Raw genomic sequence first — 14,191 nt, forward strand, 5'->3', positions numbered from 1 at the left:
AGCAAGGAAGCAAGATAACTGCTGTCTCGGATGGTTTCTTTATTTTTACTGTTCTGCTGTAAATAAAGCTGCTAGTTTAGAACAACAGCATGTGGACTCTTTATCTTCTGCAAGCTTATACACTAAGCGGCTTGCGCTGTGCACACTGCTACAAGTCCAGAAAGCTGAATGGAACACAGGGAAGTGTGCCAGACTCCACAATACTTTGCACCTCCAAGGAGTCTTCACCCAACTGGTGGATCAGACCCTTCTTGATGTAAATATGGTGAACCAGTTCCATCTTCCACAAAGGTTTGTCTTAGCCTTTGTACTGGAACAGCTAGTGACCACATCTGCGCAGATCATCCTGGTGTTTGGACTCTGCCCAAACATTTCACAGGAAAAACTTTCCACTGCTTCAAACACAGCAGTGCCGCCTGCTGGTTGCAGTGATGGTTGGGATGACGTGGCAGCCAACTCCCCTTGCTCCTCCTGCTTTGGAGATTTCACCCCCTGAACAGGAAACACCCCCCTCGTGCACTCTTCCTCAAAAAGCCTCCCTTTTGTGGAGCTTTCGGTTTCAGGAACACATCCCTGCATGGTCTGGGATACTGTTTCAGCTTTCCCCGGGGTGTAACCTCTGGCAGTCTGCTCAGCAGCCCCCGCCATCTTGAAGTGTCCGTCATGTGATGCGGCTTTAATTCCTAGTACACCAGTCACCTAAAATTGCTGATGTGTTAACCAAGCTAAATCTGATGGGTGCTAACCCTGTAGACACACCAATGACAACAGGTTATCAGGTAGATGACACTGAAGGAGCATCTTCTGGCACTACACTGTACAGAAGTGTGGTAGGCAAACTAAATTTCATTGCCAGATGTTCAAGACATGACATTGCAGTTAGCTGTAACTTGCTAAGCAGACAAGTCAACAATCCTACTGTTAAGGATTGGAAAGCTCTGAAACACTTAGCACACTATTTCAAAGGCACTATGCATTACAGACTGACATTTAACAATCAGAAGTCTGGTGGTCTTGAGATATTTGCTGATGCGAGTTTTGGAAGTGACACTGCAGACGGGAAAAGCACATCTGGAGTTTGCTATATGTACAACCAGGGTCTATTTGATTGATCGTGCATGAAGCAAACAACAGTAGTTTAAGTTCTTGTGAAGCTGAACTGAATGTATTGTTTTATTCACTTGTGGATTGTGAATGGTTGCAGGGGCGCCGACTTATAAAAAATATTGGGGGAGCCCGCGAAAGCTCATGAATAATAAATAAGCTCATGAATATGCCGATAAAGTGGCGCCGCCTCCTCGTGAGCGAATAGGGGAGAGCGTGCTGCGCCTATTAATCAGCTCCGAAGGAAATTGGGTGGAGCTTTTGCTCGGGAGGGAGGGCAGGAGGCATGCAGCCCGACCCTGTGCATTTTGGGCTGGGGGAGGGGCGGCGGTGGCACTCTGCTGGAGGGGCGCCTGAGATTATTGGGGGGGCGGAGCCCCCCCAAACGAATTTTTGAGGGGGCTCGGGCCCCCTCAGGCCCCATGGAGTCGGTGCCTATGAATGGTTGTTACAGTTGTGTAAAGACATGAGAATTCCTGTCAAATGTCCAATTCAGATTATGACTTCTGAAGGTTGTAAGCAAAGCACGAAGCACTTGCAATTGAAGCTGCAACATACTAGAGAATGTGTTGAGAAAGGACTCGTAACGGTGTCCTACATGCCAGGTAATGAAATTCCTGATGATTTATTGTCCAAGGTTGTTCCGAAGGATCAACACTGTACCTATGTACAGAAATTGGGTTTGTACTGATAATGTACTAACACGCTGCCCAGTGGTGTTCACAGAAAGGGGGAGGATGTTAGTTTCTGTTTCTCACTGTGCAGCTGTGTGGAGTCCCAGGACTCTGTTTACATTCCAGAGACTTTGCAGTCTCACGGGAAAAGGGAGACGGGATGTGACGTTAGTGGTTTCCTGTTTCCCTTGTTCCTTTGTTCAGTTGCTCTCTGCTTTCATAAAGAGAGGATGTCTTTTCTGTTCTGCGTAGTTTAGAAATAAAACTCTTTACAATGTAGCCAAACCTCGCGTCTCTTCCCTGTGCTGGGAACCTTGCTGGATAGAAGGGGTTGAGGCCTTATCAAAGGCTCAGGTCATTATACACGTCGGAGGCGATTTCAAAGGCTCGGCTCGGAGGAAGATGAGGCCTTATCGGCTTGGCCGAGCGGAGATTCTGACAAAGATTCACAAAATGTTTAGGGGTATGCGTACCCCCAGGAAAAAAGCACTGGATCTAACCATCATCTTTTTCCTTTTACAAACATTTTATTGGTTTTGAATGAATCATAGAATTATAGAGTTGAAAGGGACCCCGAGGGACATCTAGTCCAGTCCTCTGAATGCAAGAAACTCAGCTAAAGCATTCATGACAGAATGAACCACGCACATCACAAACACAATAACAACAGTTATGTAGAAGTGTCCATGTACTGTTCGAGTAGGAACCAAGACGGGTGACCAGTGGAATGAATAAATGTTTACTCCCAGCATCTAGTGCTTAAACCAAAGGGAAGCACTATCTCCATATTGATGCACTGGGAAGGGGGTGGGGAGACTGCCTGCTAATGGAAGAAGAAGAAGAAGAAGAAGAAGAAGAAGAAGAAGAAGAAGAAGAAGAAGAAGAAGAGGAGGAGGAGGAGTTTGGATTTGATATTCCGCTTTATCACTACCCTAAGGAGTTTCAAAGCGGCTAACATTCTCCTTTCCTTTCCTCCTCCACAACAAACACTCTGTGAGGTGAGTGAGGCTGAGAGACTTCAGAGAAGTGTGAGTAGCCCAAGGTCACCCAGCAGCTGCATGTGGACGAGCGGGGAAGCGAACCCGGTTCACCAGATTACGAGTCCACCGCTCTTAACCACTACACCACGCTGGCTGATGTTGTTTCATTCCCCCTCTTTTTTTTGTTAGAGTGTATATTAATTTCCCAATAAAAAACGTCCAATTAACATATCAAATCATAATCCAATAAAAATAAAATTAAAAAGATCAAATTGTATTCCGAATTGTAATTCTGATTGGGCAGGGTCCTGAGGGCAAGGCAGAGCTGCCAGGAGGCCAGTACAGTGGTACCTCTGGTCATGAACGCTTCAGGTTACAAACGCTTCAGGTTACGAACTCCGCTAACCCAGAAGTCGCTGCTTCTGGTTGTGAACTTTGCCCCAGGATGTGAACGGAAATTGTGCACAGGAGGCTTGTGCACAGTGGGAGGCCCCATTAGCGAAAGCGTGCCTCAGAATAAGAGGCTTAAGAACGGACCTCTGGAACAAATTAAGTTCGTAACCAGAGGTACCACTGTATTCAGTTTCGAGGTATGGGGTTGGGGGGGGGGAATTCTCCTTGTGATTTCAAGAACGGAGCCTCATACTAAATCCCCAATCAGTAGGACTTCATTCAGTAATGCATTACATCTCTATTAGGACACAGACTATACAGCATAGGCAAAGTATGCATAATCTTAGCTGTTCATCCTTTACCCAACCACTTTCTGCCTCATCTGCACTTCACCATCTCTCATCAAGCCATAGTTCATGAAAAACACTAACCCAACCCATTTGATTCTAGTATCTGTGTCAGAACCCTCCTTGTACCTTATCTGGAGTTGTTTTTCTCTTTAACACTCAGCCATTAATTTCCCCTTTAACTGGTTTTTACTAGTCTTGTGGTCAGTTCCCATTACTGTGTATGTTACGCTGGCCTCACTTATTAATGGGCCTAACCAGGGTCTTTTTCCAGCCAGAACTTGCTGGAACTCAGTTCTGGCCCCTCTTTGGTGGGTGCCATTGCCATCCTAAGAAAACGAGTTGCCCTACCTCAGTTCCCCATTCTTTTAAAAAATAAAAATCTGACCATTTATATTCATCAATGCATACAGGTATCACACTGTTTTATTCTCTGCCTGCCAACCCACCTATCTGGTATTCCTGCTCTGCCCATCACAGGATTCTCTGTGAATTCCCTCTAGCTGTGAAGCTGTTGTCTCTTTCAAACTACCTTCTGTTCCACTCTTCCCAAGTCTGCTGGAGATGTAGAATGATAGAGAATCCTAAGCCTGGAGGTGGGATTGGGGTCCGCTCTCCACAGTCCCCCTGACTCTGTAACCTTGGAAGAGATGCTCCAGGTCTGGGCAGTTTGGATGCCATGGGAATTGGGATGGAACACAGCTCTTTCTACAGTGAAACAACCCCCCGAGATGTCCACCCTAGCACCTCCAGAGAAACACTATAAATGCTGCTTTCTGGTCAGCCAAGTGGAGTCAGATCTGAGGGATGCTCCTCCATCCACGATGCAGCTGCCAGTAGACCTTTGACTCTGTGGCTCAGCAGAGCACACCTTGCTGTGTTGATCTGTAGGTGAGCTTGCAGAACAAAAGGTCCTCTCAAGGTGAGTGGAAAGGAGGGGAGTAATAGAATCATAGAATGGACAAGTTGGAAGGGACCACAAGGTGCTTCTAGTCCAATTCCCCACATTGAGGGACTTTTTCGCCCAAATGGGGCTTGACCCTGAGATTTAGAGGCTGAGATGGGGAGGGAGGGGCAGTTGCCGGGACCATTTTTGGAAGGAGGAGGACAGCAAGTTACCTCTCCTTCCAAGGAACCTTTGTTGCAATTGGCATGTCCAGCTCTGGTCACTGTAGAGCTGCAAGAGGTGAATGAGAAGATTAGGGTATGTGGTGGTACAGGAATCAGGTTCCCCGCAGAGAAAGGCTGGTTTTGATGAAGGAGACATTAGTGGGAAATGTGGGGGGGGGGACACACACGACAGAAGAATATAGAACCATGTACAGGATGAGGAAAGTGGAGAGCCGCCACCCCCACCAGCTTTGTCAGACTAAATTGGCCCAATGAATTGATGGGCGGGAGAGGAGGAGCAGACAGGAAAGGTCCTCATACAGCAGTGTGCAGGCTGCTTTTTTCATTTTCTTTGTTCGGACACTGGGACCTACACTCTGGCCAAATCCAGCTAGCAGGCTCACCCCCTCCACACAAACACACAATTGTTTTCTTAACATGAAACAGGATTGCTAGGCAAAGGTCTGTGTGTCCATGAGGAGCCATGGAGGAAAATGCTGGCCTGTTTTCTTCTTCTTGGCAGGGTCGCAGTGACCTGTTCTCTGGCTGGGTCCAGGAGGAGAATGCCACTGTCTAATGCCACCCACTTTCATTCCCCCACCTTCATCCTGCTGGGGGTCCCGGGGCTGGAGGCGCTTCACTCCTGGATCTCCATCCCCTTCTGCCTTGGCTACCTGGTTGCTCTCGTGGGCAACTGCACCATCCTCTTCATCATCAAAACGGAAGCCAGCCTCCACCAGCCCATGTTCTACTTCCTCTCCGTCCTTCCGGCCATCGACCTGGGCCTCTCCACCTCCACCCTGCCCAAGATGCTGGCCATCTTCTGGTTTGGCCTTGGGGAGATCAGCCATGGGGCCTGCCTGGCTCAGATGTTCTTCATCCACAGCTTCACGGGGATGGAGTCTGTCGTGCTGCTAGCCATGGCCTTTGACAGGTATGTGGCCATCTGTGACCCTCTGAGATACACCACTATCTTGACCAAGGCAAGGGTAGCCTGGATGTGTGCTGCCGTTGTGCTGAGGACATTCTTATTTGTGCTGCCCATTTCCCTGTTGACTCTCTGCCTGCCCTTCTGCAGCGATCACGTCATCCTTGCCCACACCTACTGTGAGCACATGGGCATCGCCAAGCTGGCCTGTGCTGACATCCGGATCAATATGATTTATGGCTTGTTCACTATTACCATCCTCATGCTTGATGTGGTCTTCATTCTTTTGTCCTGTGTGCTGATCTTGCGGTCTGTTTTCCGGCTCCCCTCCAAAGAGGCCCGGCTCAAATCCTTGGGCACTTGCGACTCTCATGTTGCAGTCATTTTTGTCTTCTACACTCCTGCCTTCTTCTCCCTCCTCACCCACCGCTTCGGACGCAACATCCCCCAGAGTCTGTCGTGCTGGATGAGGACCCCTGGCCTACACTGACTGGCATCTCCCCAGAGTTTCAGGCAGGGATTTCGTCCAGCCCTTGCAGGAGATGCCAGGGGCTGACAATGGGACATTCTGCATGCCAAGCAGATGCTCTAGGGCTCCCCATATTTCACTAGCCTTTCAATGTTATGCTATTAGCAACCGTGGAGATTCCACCTGCCTCTTTCGAAAGGAGAACAGTCACCTGGTCAATTTGGATGGGTTTCCCCAGCCACTCTTGGCGGCTTCCAACAAAAGATTAAAATACAATAGTCCATCAAACATTAAAAGCTTCCCTAAATATAATAATAACAACAACCATCCATTTTCAGTCCATTGAATTAGCAATTAAGCATATTGTATATTAGTATAAAAAGCATGCATAGGAAAGTATTACTCATTTATGACGAGAATAGGATTTATTTATGTTGAACTTCGCTTGGTTCCTCCTCAGCAGCCAGTGTGATTCTTTCAGCAGGGCTGGAACTCAGGACCCGCTGCCTTGAGGAACATCTAAGAGCAGTTGGGCAGAGAAAGGTCTCCCTTGGGAGGTGGTGGACTCTCCTTCCTTGGAGGTTTCTAGGCAGAGATCGGACGGCCATCTGCCCTGGATGCTTTAGCTGAGATTCCTGCCTTGCTGGGGGTTGGACTAGATGACCCTGGGATCCCCTCCTATCTCTCCACTCCTGAATTCTAGGAGGAGCTTCCTTGCCTCCTGCAAAGCCCTTTTCCCTGCAAGCTCTTCCTCTGGTTTCTGGCCAAGGGAGGGAGATGCTCAGAGCCCAGCCAAGAGCCTCGCGCTCCAAAAGGATATCTGGGCATTGGAGTAGCCGGGGGGGCAGCTGCCCCCTAAATGCATAAAAAATAAGAAGAATCTGAGGATCTGCCAAGCGAGAGAGGGCTGAGCTGGAGGGACTCGGCTTGGCAAGGGTTAAAGGGAAGTGAGCTGCCTTCCTAGAGAGGACAGGAAGCAAGGGGGGGCCAGGTCCTCCAGAGCCAAGGCCCCTCCCTCCCCAGTCCTTTTCTGCAAGGAAGGGGGGTGTTGCTTTGTGTCTCTGCTGCAAGGGTTGCATCGCTGTCCCCTCCTGGGATCTGGTGAGTCTCCTCTCTCTCTGGGATCTGGTGAGTCTCCTCTCTCTCTGCGATCTGGTGGGGGTCCCAGGGCTGCAGCAGGGGAGGGGGCCTGGGGGGCCTGATCTGCTCATGTGGGGGGGGGGGGACACCCCAAGTCAGGGGGGAGAGGGTCCTGCCAGGGAGGGGCCAGGTCTGCCACGCTCTCCTTCCTGCAGATCAGAGGATCCCAAACTCATATGGCCCTCCGCCCCCCCTTCAGAAAATATCTCCCTTCTTCAAACAAAGGAGTCCCTGGGACTTTAACTCTGTGTGACGTCGCTCAGCCTCATTGCACAACAGAGGGAACATCTGCAAATGGTTTTCCAAAACCAGACGAGGAGGTGGACTAGCCCCCCCCCAAAAAAAAAGGTGGGAGAGAGAGGCCAGGAATGAAGAGAGGGATCCCAGCCCAGAGTCTGGCTGCTGCATTGTGGACCAGTTTCCCAGTCGTCTCCCAGGGCAGCTCCCCACGGAGGCCACGGCAGCAATCCCCTCGCACCCAGAGCAGGGCATCCCAGGACCACATCCTCTCTCTCCCAAAGGGATTGTTGCTGGCAAAGCAGCCGGAAATGGGCGCTGCTACTCACTGAGCCTCCAGGGACCTTGGCATCAATGTCTCTCTCTGTGTTAAGCTATCTATTAGAATACTAATACTAAATTACCCACCTAAATTTCAAGGGAGATGTCTTTGGCCCCACCCACTTGGCCCTCAGCGGGTTGGCCCTTTGGCAAAGAAAAAGGGACCCCACCCCAGGAGTCTGTCTTGAGAGGGGCAGAGAGTCCAAGTGCAAGAAAAGGAGACAGGAGCAGGGGAGTGGGGGTGGGGGTGGGGGGAAGCAACTCCTGAGGACCCCCAGGTGAGGACCCCCACTAGAGCCAAGCATCCATTTTCCACAAGATACAAATGACTCCCTTATCAGTCAGTTCTGACTTCATGCATTGACTGGAAGGCAGCAGAAACCAGACTGATTCACCTCACATTAATCCGTTCAGTTGCCTTCACATTTTGCATTTCTAGAAGGCTAGAGACATATTTCTTCTCCTCCTACTCTTCTTTCCCCCCCAAAAAGATAGCTCATGGACTGGAATGCGGTGCAGTCCAGCCCTAGTTCCCAGCAAGACTCATCCATGCTTGCTCAGGGAATCTCTTTCTTCTACTGACCTACAAATTCTGTAACAGAACAATGTATTTGCTTTGTAGTAGAACTTGGCAGAAGACCAAAAGGTTCCTTCCGATCTCTCAGAGGCTTCCTGAGAGCACAGATGGATGAGCGAGACTCAGCTGGCCCTGGAGCAGGAAGAGGCCATGACATCCAAACTGGGAGCAGTGGGGGATTCTGGGAAAACTCTGGGCAGAAGATCCTGAGTGAAGAGGACACCCTCCGCTCAGACGTGCAGAGCCAGCAGGTGAGGCAGTTTTGCTTCCAGGAGGCCAAAGGACCCCGAGAGGTTTGCAGCCGACTCCACCACCTTGACCGTCAGTGGCTGAAGCCAGAAAGGCACACGAAAGCTGAGATGCTGGACCTGGTGATCTTGGAGCAGTTCCTGGCTGTCCTTCCCCCAGAGATGGAGAGCTGGGTGAGGGAGTGTGGAGCAGAGACCAGTTCCCAGGCGGTGGCCCTGGCCGAAGGTTTCCTCCTGAGTCAGGCAGAGGAGAGAAAGCAGGTGAGAGAGACTTTCCTCTGGATACTCACAAGGGGCTCCAAAGAGGATGGAGAACATCCCATAATGCTCTACTGTTGGCCCATCTGTTTTCTGGGAAGGCATCCATGGAATGAGATCTAACACCCTGAATGTTTTTGTCTTTGTCATTCTTCTACTAATATTTCTCCCCATTCTCTGTTTTGAATCCTTGTTTCTTTTTCAGGGAAAGGATCTCTTTGCAGAAATGGACCTGGATTCCTGTGAGGCAGAGAGGCCTCCGTTGGACACCAGAAAGAGGCCACTGGGTAAGGAGGAAGGTGGTTTTTCTCCACTGGTGTCATTCTGTTGGTTTTCCAACTCATCTGAGGGTTCTTTGTCACGGCTAAAAATTGGCAGCTGTTTCTTTAATGCTTAAAAAGCTGGGTCAGCATGAGTCAGCGGCCTGAACCAGGTTGTATATATAGGGTGAGAAATGTTAGTTTGGTTTGGGTTGGTTGGTTGGTGGAACCTGGTAGTGTTGATGTGTGTGAGAGATTTTGACCAGCTTCAGCCCATCTGAAGCTGATACAGGCTTTTCTTATCTTGAGCCCAAGCAGAGTAGTCCAGACAGCAGAAGGATAAGCAGTATGTGCCACATTCTCAACTTTATTTCCACTCTATGCTGAGAGAATACAAACATGCATCTTGCCTCTGTGAGAGCAGAGAAGCAACCTGTCTCTCTAACAAAGAAACCGAGAGAAGAGTGAAAAACAGGAAACCAGTGTATGTCACATCCGGTCTCCCATTCCTGTGGGAATCCAACAGTAACTTGGAGTGTGGAATGCAAAACAATTTCTTGTGACATGCATTCACTGCTTAGTGAGGAAGCAGAAACCAACAGTGTGTACAGTTGGCCAGTCGCTTTTGCAGAAAGGCTTTTAAGAATAAAAGCAGAAAGCACTCTGCAAGGATACTCTTCTCGTGGACTCTTTTATGCCAACAAGGGTCCGAGGACCAGGCTGAGGCAACAAAGGGAGGTCAGAACCTTTTTTTTTTTTTTTTACAAACACTGACAGGTTATGGGCCCAGTGTTTCTGAGCTTGTGCAGAGTGCAGAACGACTGACAGCATCTGAGCAGGGAGCTGGTGAGTCCTGGTGGTGTATGGAGCCAGTGGCTGTGCGTTGGAGCAGTTGGTGGCAAGCTGTAACTGTCTGCAGTGACGCTGGGGCAGCTAGGATCTGAGGATCAGGAAAGCACTCAGCATCGGCTACTGGAACAGTCTGAACTCCTAGAGGACCACAGTAGGCGACTCACAGAGCAGCTACACCAGTACTCTGCAAGGATACTCTTCTCATGGACTCTTTTATGCCAACAGAACCTTTTATTTTTTATACAAACACTGATATTCTTTTCATCTTCTTTTGCGGGGAGACAGTTGGGAACAAGGGTCCAGAGAAGGGGAGATGGGTTTTTGCACATCTAACATATGAAATGGGCACAAACATCCAAATGCTTTCAGCAGGTAAGGCTTTCTCAAAGGCCCATCTGTAGTTAGAGATGCTCTGTTTCCCCTGTGAGAGAAGTAGGCACTCCTGGCGTCCTGTTTACATTTTCTCCCTTGCAGGTGACAGAATGATGCCAGCAAAACCTCCTGATCCGCCTTTTCATGGGGGCAGAAGGGAAGCAGCGGCTGTGGAACCAGATCAGGTCAGGGGAAGCTGCCTTGTGGGGTCGGAGGCCGAGGGATGGAGCAATGTCATGGACTGGTTGGGCACAGAGGAATGGTGGGAGGAAGCAGCCAGGGAACCAGGAAGGGAAGACATCTTAGAGACCAAGGAGTGGAGGTGGAGGAAGGATGAGCGGTCAGAGGGAGAAGAGGGAGAAGTCTGGGAAGAGGAGATGTCAGAAGCTAAAGGGCTAACAGGGCTTAGTGAGCTGGGAGACTCTGTGGCAGAATGCAGTGCAGAATCAGAGGCAGAAGAGGAAGGAGGCGAGTGGGAGAGGAAAGTCGAGAGGCAGAGGTGAGTCAGGAGAAGGAGGAGCCATCGGTGGCTCCCTCTCCTTCTGCCAGAAGCCACCCTCCCTGCTTGTCTCTCAGAGCCAGGAAACCCCCTGCGTTGCAGGAATCTCTGCTAGATTATGCAAATTTACAGACCCTCTGGGAATGAGCTGCTGTTCTCATGAGGCCCGAAACTCAGCCAAGTCTGTGAATACCGTGTTCTTGCTAAGAAAGTGTGAACTCCAGCTGTGTACTGTGGGATTTCCTACCCATAGAACTCTGACACCAGCCTTCTGAATTTTGCCAGTAGGATTCATCTGTAGTTGCAGTTTTCATGGAATCCTGGACCCCAAGGGTCATCAAGTCCAACCCCCTGCGTTGCTAGATCATCCAAGACAGATGGCCATCCAAAATTGTTGTTCTTGTTGTTGTTTAGTCGTTTAGTCGTGTCCGACTCTTCATGACCCCATGGACCAGAGCACGCCAGGCACTCCTGTCTTACACTGCCTCCCACAGTTTGGTCAGACTCATGTTTGTAGCTTCGCGAACACTGTCCAACCATCTCATTCTCTGTCGTCCCCTTCTCCTTGTACCCTCCATCTTTCCCAACAACAGGGTCTTTTCCAGGGAGTCTTCTCTTCTCATGAGGTGGCCAAAGTATTGGAGCCTCAACTTCACAATCTGTCCTTCCGGTGAGCACTCAGGGCTGATTTCCTTAAGAATGGATACGTTTGATCTTCTTGCAGTCCATGGGACTCTCAAGAGTCTCCTCCAGCACCATAACTCAAAAGCATCAATTCTTTGGCGATCAGCCTTCTTTATGGTCCAGCTCTCACTTCCATACATCACTACTGGGAAGACCGTGGCTTTAACTCTACGGACCTTTGTTGGTAAGGTGATGTCTCTGCTTTTTAAGATGCTGTCTAGGTATGCCATCGCCTTTCTCCCAAGGAGCAGGCGTCTTTTAATTTTGTGACTGCTGTCACCATCTCCAGTGATCATGGAGCCCAAGAAAGTAAAAGCTCTTACTGCTTCCATTTCTTCCCCTTCTATTTGCCAGGAGGTGATGGGACCAGTGGCCATGATATTCGCTTTTCTGATGTTGACCTTCAGACCATATTTTGTGTTCTCCTCTTTCACCCTCATTAAAAGGTTCTTTAATTCCTCCTCACTTTCTGCCATCAAGGTTGTGTCAGCTGTATATCTGAGGTTGTTTCTTCCGGCGATCTTCATTTCGGCTTGGGATTCATCCAGCCCAGCCTTTCGCATGATGAATTCTGCATATAAGTTAAATAAGCAGGGGGACAATATACAGCCTTGTCGTACTCCTTTCCCAATTTTGAACCAGTTGTTCCATATCCAGTTCTAACTGTAGATGAGGTGATCAGGCACTCCCATTTCTTTAAGAACTTGCCATAGTTTGCTGTGGTCGACACAGTCAAAGGCTTTTGCATAGTCAATGAAGCAGAAGAAGATGTCTTTCTGGAACTCTCTAGCTTTCTCCATAATCCAGCGCATGTTTGCAATTTGGTCTCTGGTTCCTCTGCCTCTTCTAAATCCAGCTTGCACTTCTGGGAGTTCTCGGTCCACATACTGCTTGAGCCTGCCCTGTAGAATTTTAAGCATAACCTTCCTAGCGTGTGAAATGAATGCAATTGTGCGGTAGCTGGAGCATTCTTTGGCACTGCCCTTCTTTGGGATTGGGATGTAGACTGATCTTCTCCAATCCTCTGGCCACTGCTGAGTTTTCCAAATTTGCTGGCATATGGAGCGTAGCACCTTAACAGCAACATCTTTTAAAAATTTAAATAGTTCAGCTGGAATATCATCACTTCCACTGGCCTTGTTATTAGCAGTGCTTTCTAAGGCCCATTTGACTTCACTCTCCAGGATGTCTGGCTCAAGGTCAGCAACCACACTACCTGGGGTATACGAGACATCCATTTCTTTCTGGTATAGTTCCTCTGTGTATTCTTGCCACCTCTTCTTGATGTCTTCTGCTTCTGATAGGTCCTTTCCACTTTTGTCTTTTATTATGGAAATCTTTGTACGAAATGTTCCTTTCATATCTCCAATTTTCTTGAACAGATCTCTGGTTTTTCCCATTCTATTGTTTTTCTCTATTTCTTTGCATTGCTCGTTTAAGAAGGCCTTCTTGTCTCTCCTTGCTATTCTTTGGAAATCTGCATTCAGTTTCCTGTATCTTTCACCATCTCCCTCGCATTTTGCTTGCCTTCTCTCCCCCGCTCTTTGTAAGGCCTCGTTGGACAGCCACTTTGCTTTCTTGCATTTCCTTTTCATTGGGATGGTTTTAGTTGCTGCCCCTTGTATAATGTTATGAGCCTCCATCCATAGTTCTTCAGGCACTCTATCCACCAAATCTAAATCCTTAAACCTGTTGCTCGCTTCCACTATGTATTCATAAGGGATTTGGGATTTGATTTAGATTGCATCTTACCGGCCCAGTGGTTTTTCCTACTTCCTTCAGTTTAAGCTTGAATTTTGCTATAAGAAGCTGATGATCTGAGCCACAGTCAGCTCCAGGTCTTGTTTTTGCTGACTGTATAGAGCTTCTCCATCTTTGGCTGCAGAGAATATAATCAATCTGATTTTGATGCTGCCCATCTGGTGATGTCCATGTGTAGAGTCGTCTGTTGTGTTGTTGGAAAAGAGTGTTTGTGATGACCAGCTTGTTCTCTTGGCAGAACTCTATTAGCCTTTGCCCTGCTTCGTTTTGAACTCCAAGGCCAAACTTGCCAGTTGTTCCTTTTATCTCTTGACTCCCTACTTTAGCATTCCAATCCCCTATAATGAGAAGAACATCCCTCTTTGGTGTCATTTCTATAAGGTGTTGTAAGTCTTCATAGAATTGGTCATTTTCAGTTTCTTCAGCACCAGTGGTTGGTGCATAAACTTGGATTACTGTGATGTTAAAAGGTCTGCCTTGTATTCGTATCGAGATCATTCTATCATTTTTTGAGATTGCATCCTAGTACAGCTTTTGCCACTCTTTTGTCGACTCTAAGGGCCACTCCATTTCTTTTACAGGATTCTTGCCCACAGTAGTAGATGTGATGGTCATCCGAACTAAATTCGCCCATTCCCATCTATTTTAGTTCACTGATGCCCAGGATGTCAATATTTATTCTTGCCATCTCATTTTTGACCACATCCAACTTACCAAGGTTCATGGTTCTTACATTCCAGGTTCCTATGCAATATTTGTCTTTACAGCATTGGACTTTCCTTTCGCTTCCAGGCATATCCGCAACTGAGCGTCCTTTCGGCTTTGGCCCAGCCGCTTCATCAGCTCTGAATCTACTTGTACTTGTCCTCCGCTCTTCCTCAGTAGCATGTTGGACGCCTTCCGACCTGAGGGGCTCATCTTCCAGCGTCATAACTTTTATATGCCTGTTGTCTTTGTCCATGGAGTTTTCTTGGCAG

At 48.5% G+C, this 14,191-nt stretch overlaps 4 protein-coding genes across 4 annotated transcripts in view; all 4 read left to right on the top strand.

The window, feature by feature from the left end:
- Positions 1-14,191, top strand: part of LOC310705066 (uncharacterized protein) — a 137,372-nt gene that overhangs the window by 112,686 nt on the left and 10,495 nt on the right. The window lies entirely within an intron of this gene.
- LOC310705817 (olfactory receptor 52E4-like) lies at positions 5,172-6,026 on the top strand (the record flags this gene model as incomplete). Its single annotated transcript, XM_083500640.1, has 1 exon — positions 5,172-6,026. One exon carries the CDS (start codon positions 5,172-5,174, stop codon positions 6,024-6,026), a length of 855 nt encoding a protein of 284 aa, XP_083356766.1.
- LOC310705363 (zinc finger and SCAN domain-containing protein 31-like) lies at positions 6,961-9,807 on the top strand. The gene is made up of 3 exons (XM_083500055.1): positions 6,961-7,106; positions 8,305-8,789; positions 8,992-9,807. The coding sequence occupies exons 2-3, from the start codon at positions 8,388-8,390 to the stop codon at positions 9,181-9,183; spliced, it is 594 nt and encodes a 197-aa protein (XP_083356181.1). The 5' UTR covers positions 6,961-7,106; positions 8,305-8,387; the 3' UTR covers positions 9,184-9,807.
- Positions 10,423-14,191, top strand: part of LOC310705796 (olfactory receptor 52P1-like) — a gene marked incomplete at its 3' end in the record, with an annotated part of 141,753 nt that continues 137,984 nt past the window's right edge. Inside the window, exon 1 of the mRNA XM_083500617.1 lies at positions 10,423-10,455. The remainder of the gene's footprint in view (positions 10,456-14,191) is intronic.

This window comes from Podarcis liolepis (assembly GCF_965112155.1).
Source record: "Podarcis liolepis genome assembly, chromosome: 4".
NCBI lineage: Eukaryota > Metazoa > Chordata > Lepidosauria > Squamata > Lacertidae > Podarcis > Podarcis liolepis.

Bases quoted from the DNA above. Each gene is read 5' to 3' on its own strand.
- LOC310705363 (XM_083500055.1), top strand. From the start codon at position 8,388: ATGGATGAGCGAGACTCAGCTGGCCCTGGAGCAGGAAGAGGCCATGAC. The intron at 8,790-8,991 runs GTGAGAGAGACT...TTTCTTTTTCAG, and splicing joins AGGCAGAGGAGAGAAAGCAG to GGAAAGGATCTCTTTGCAGA.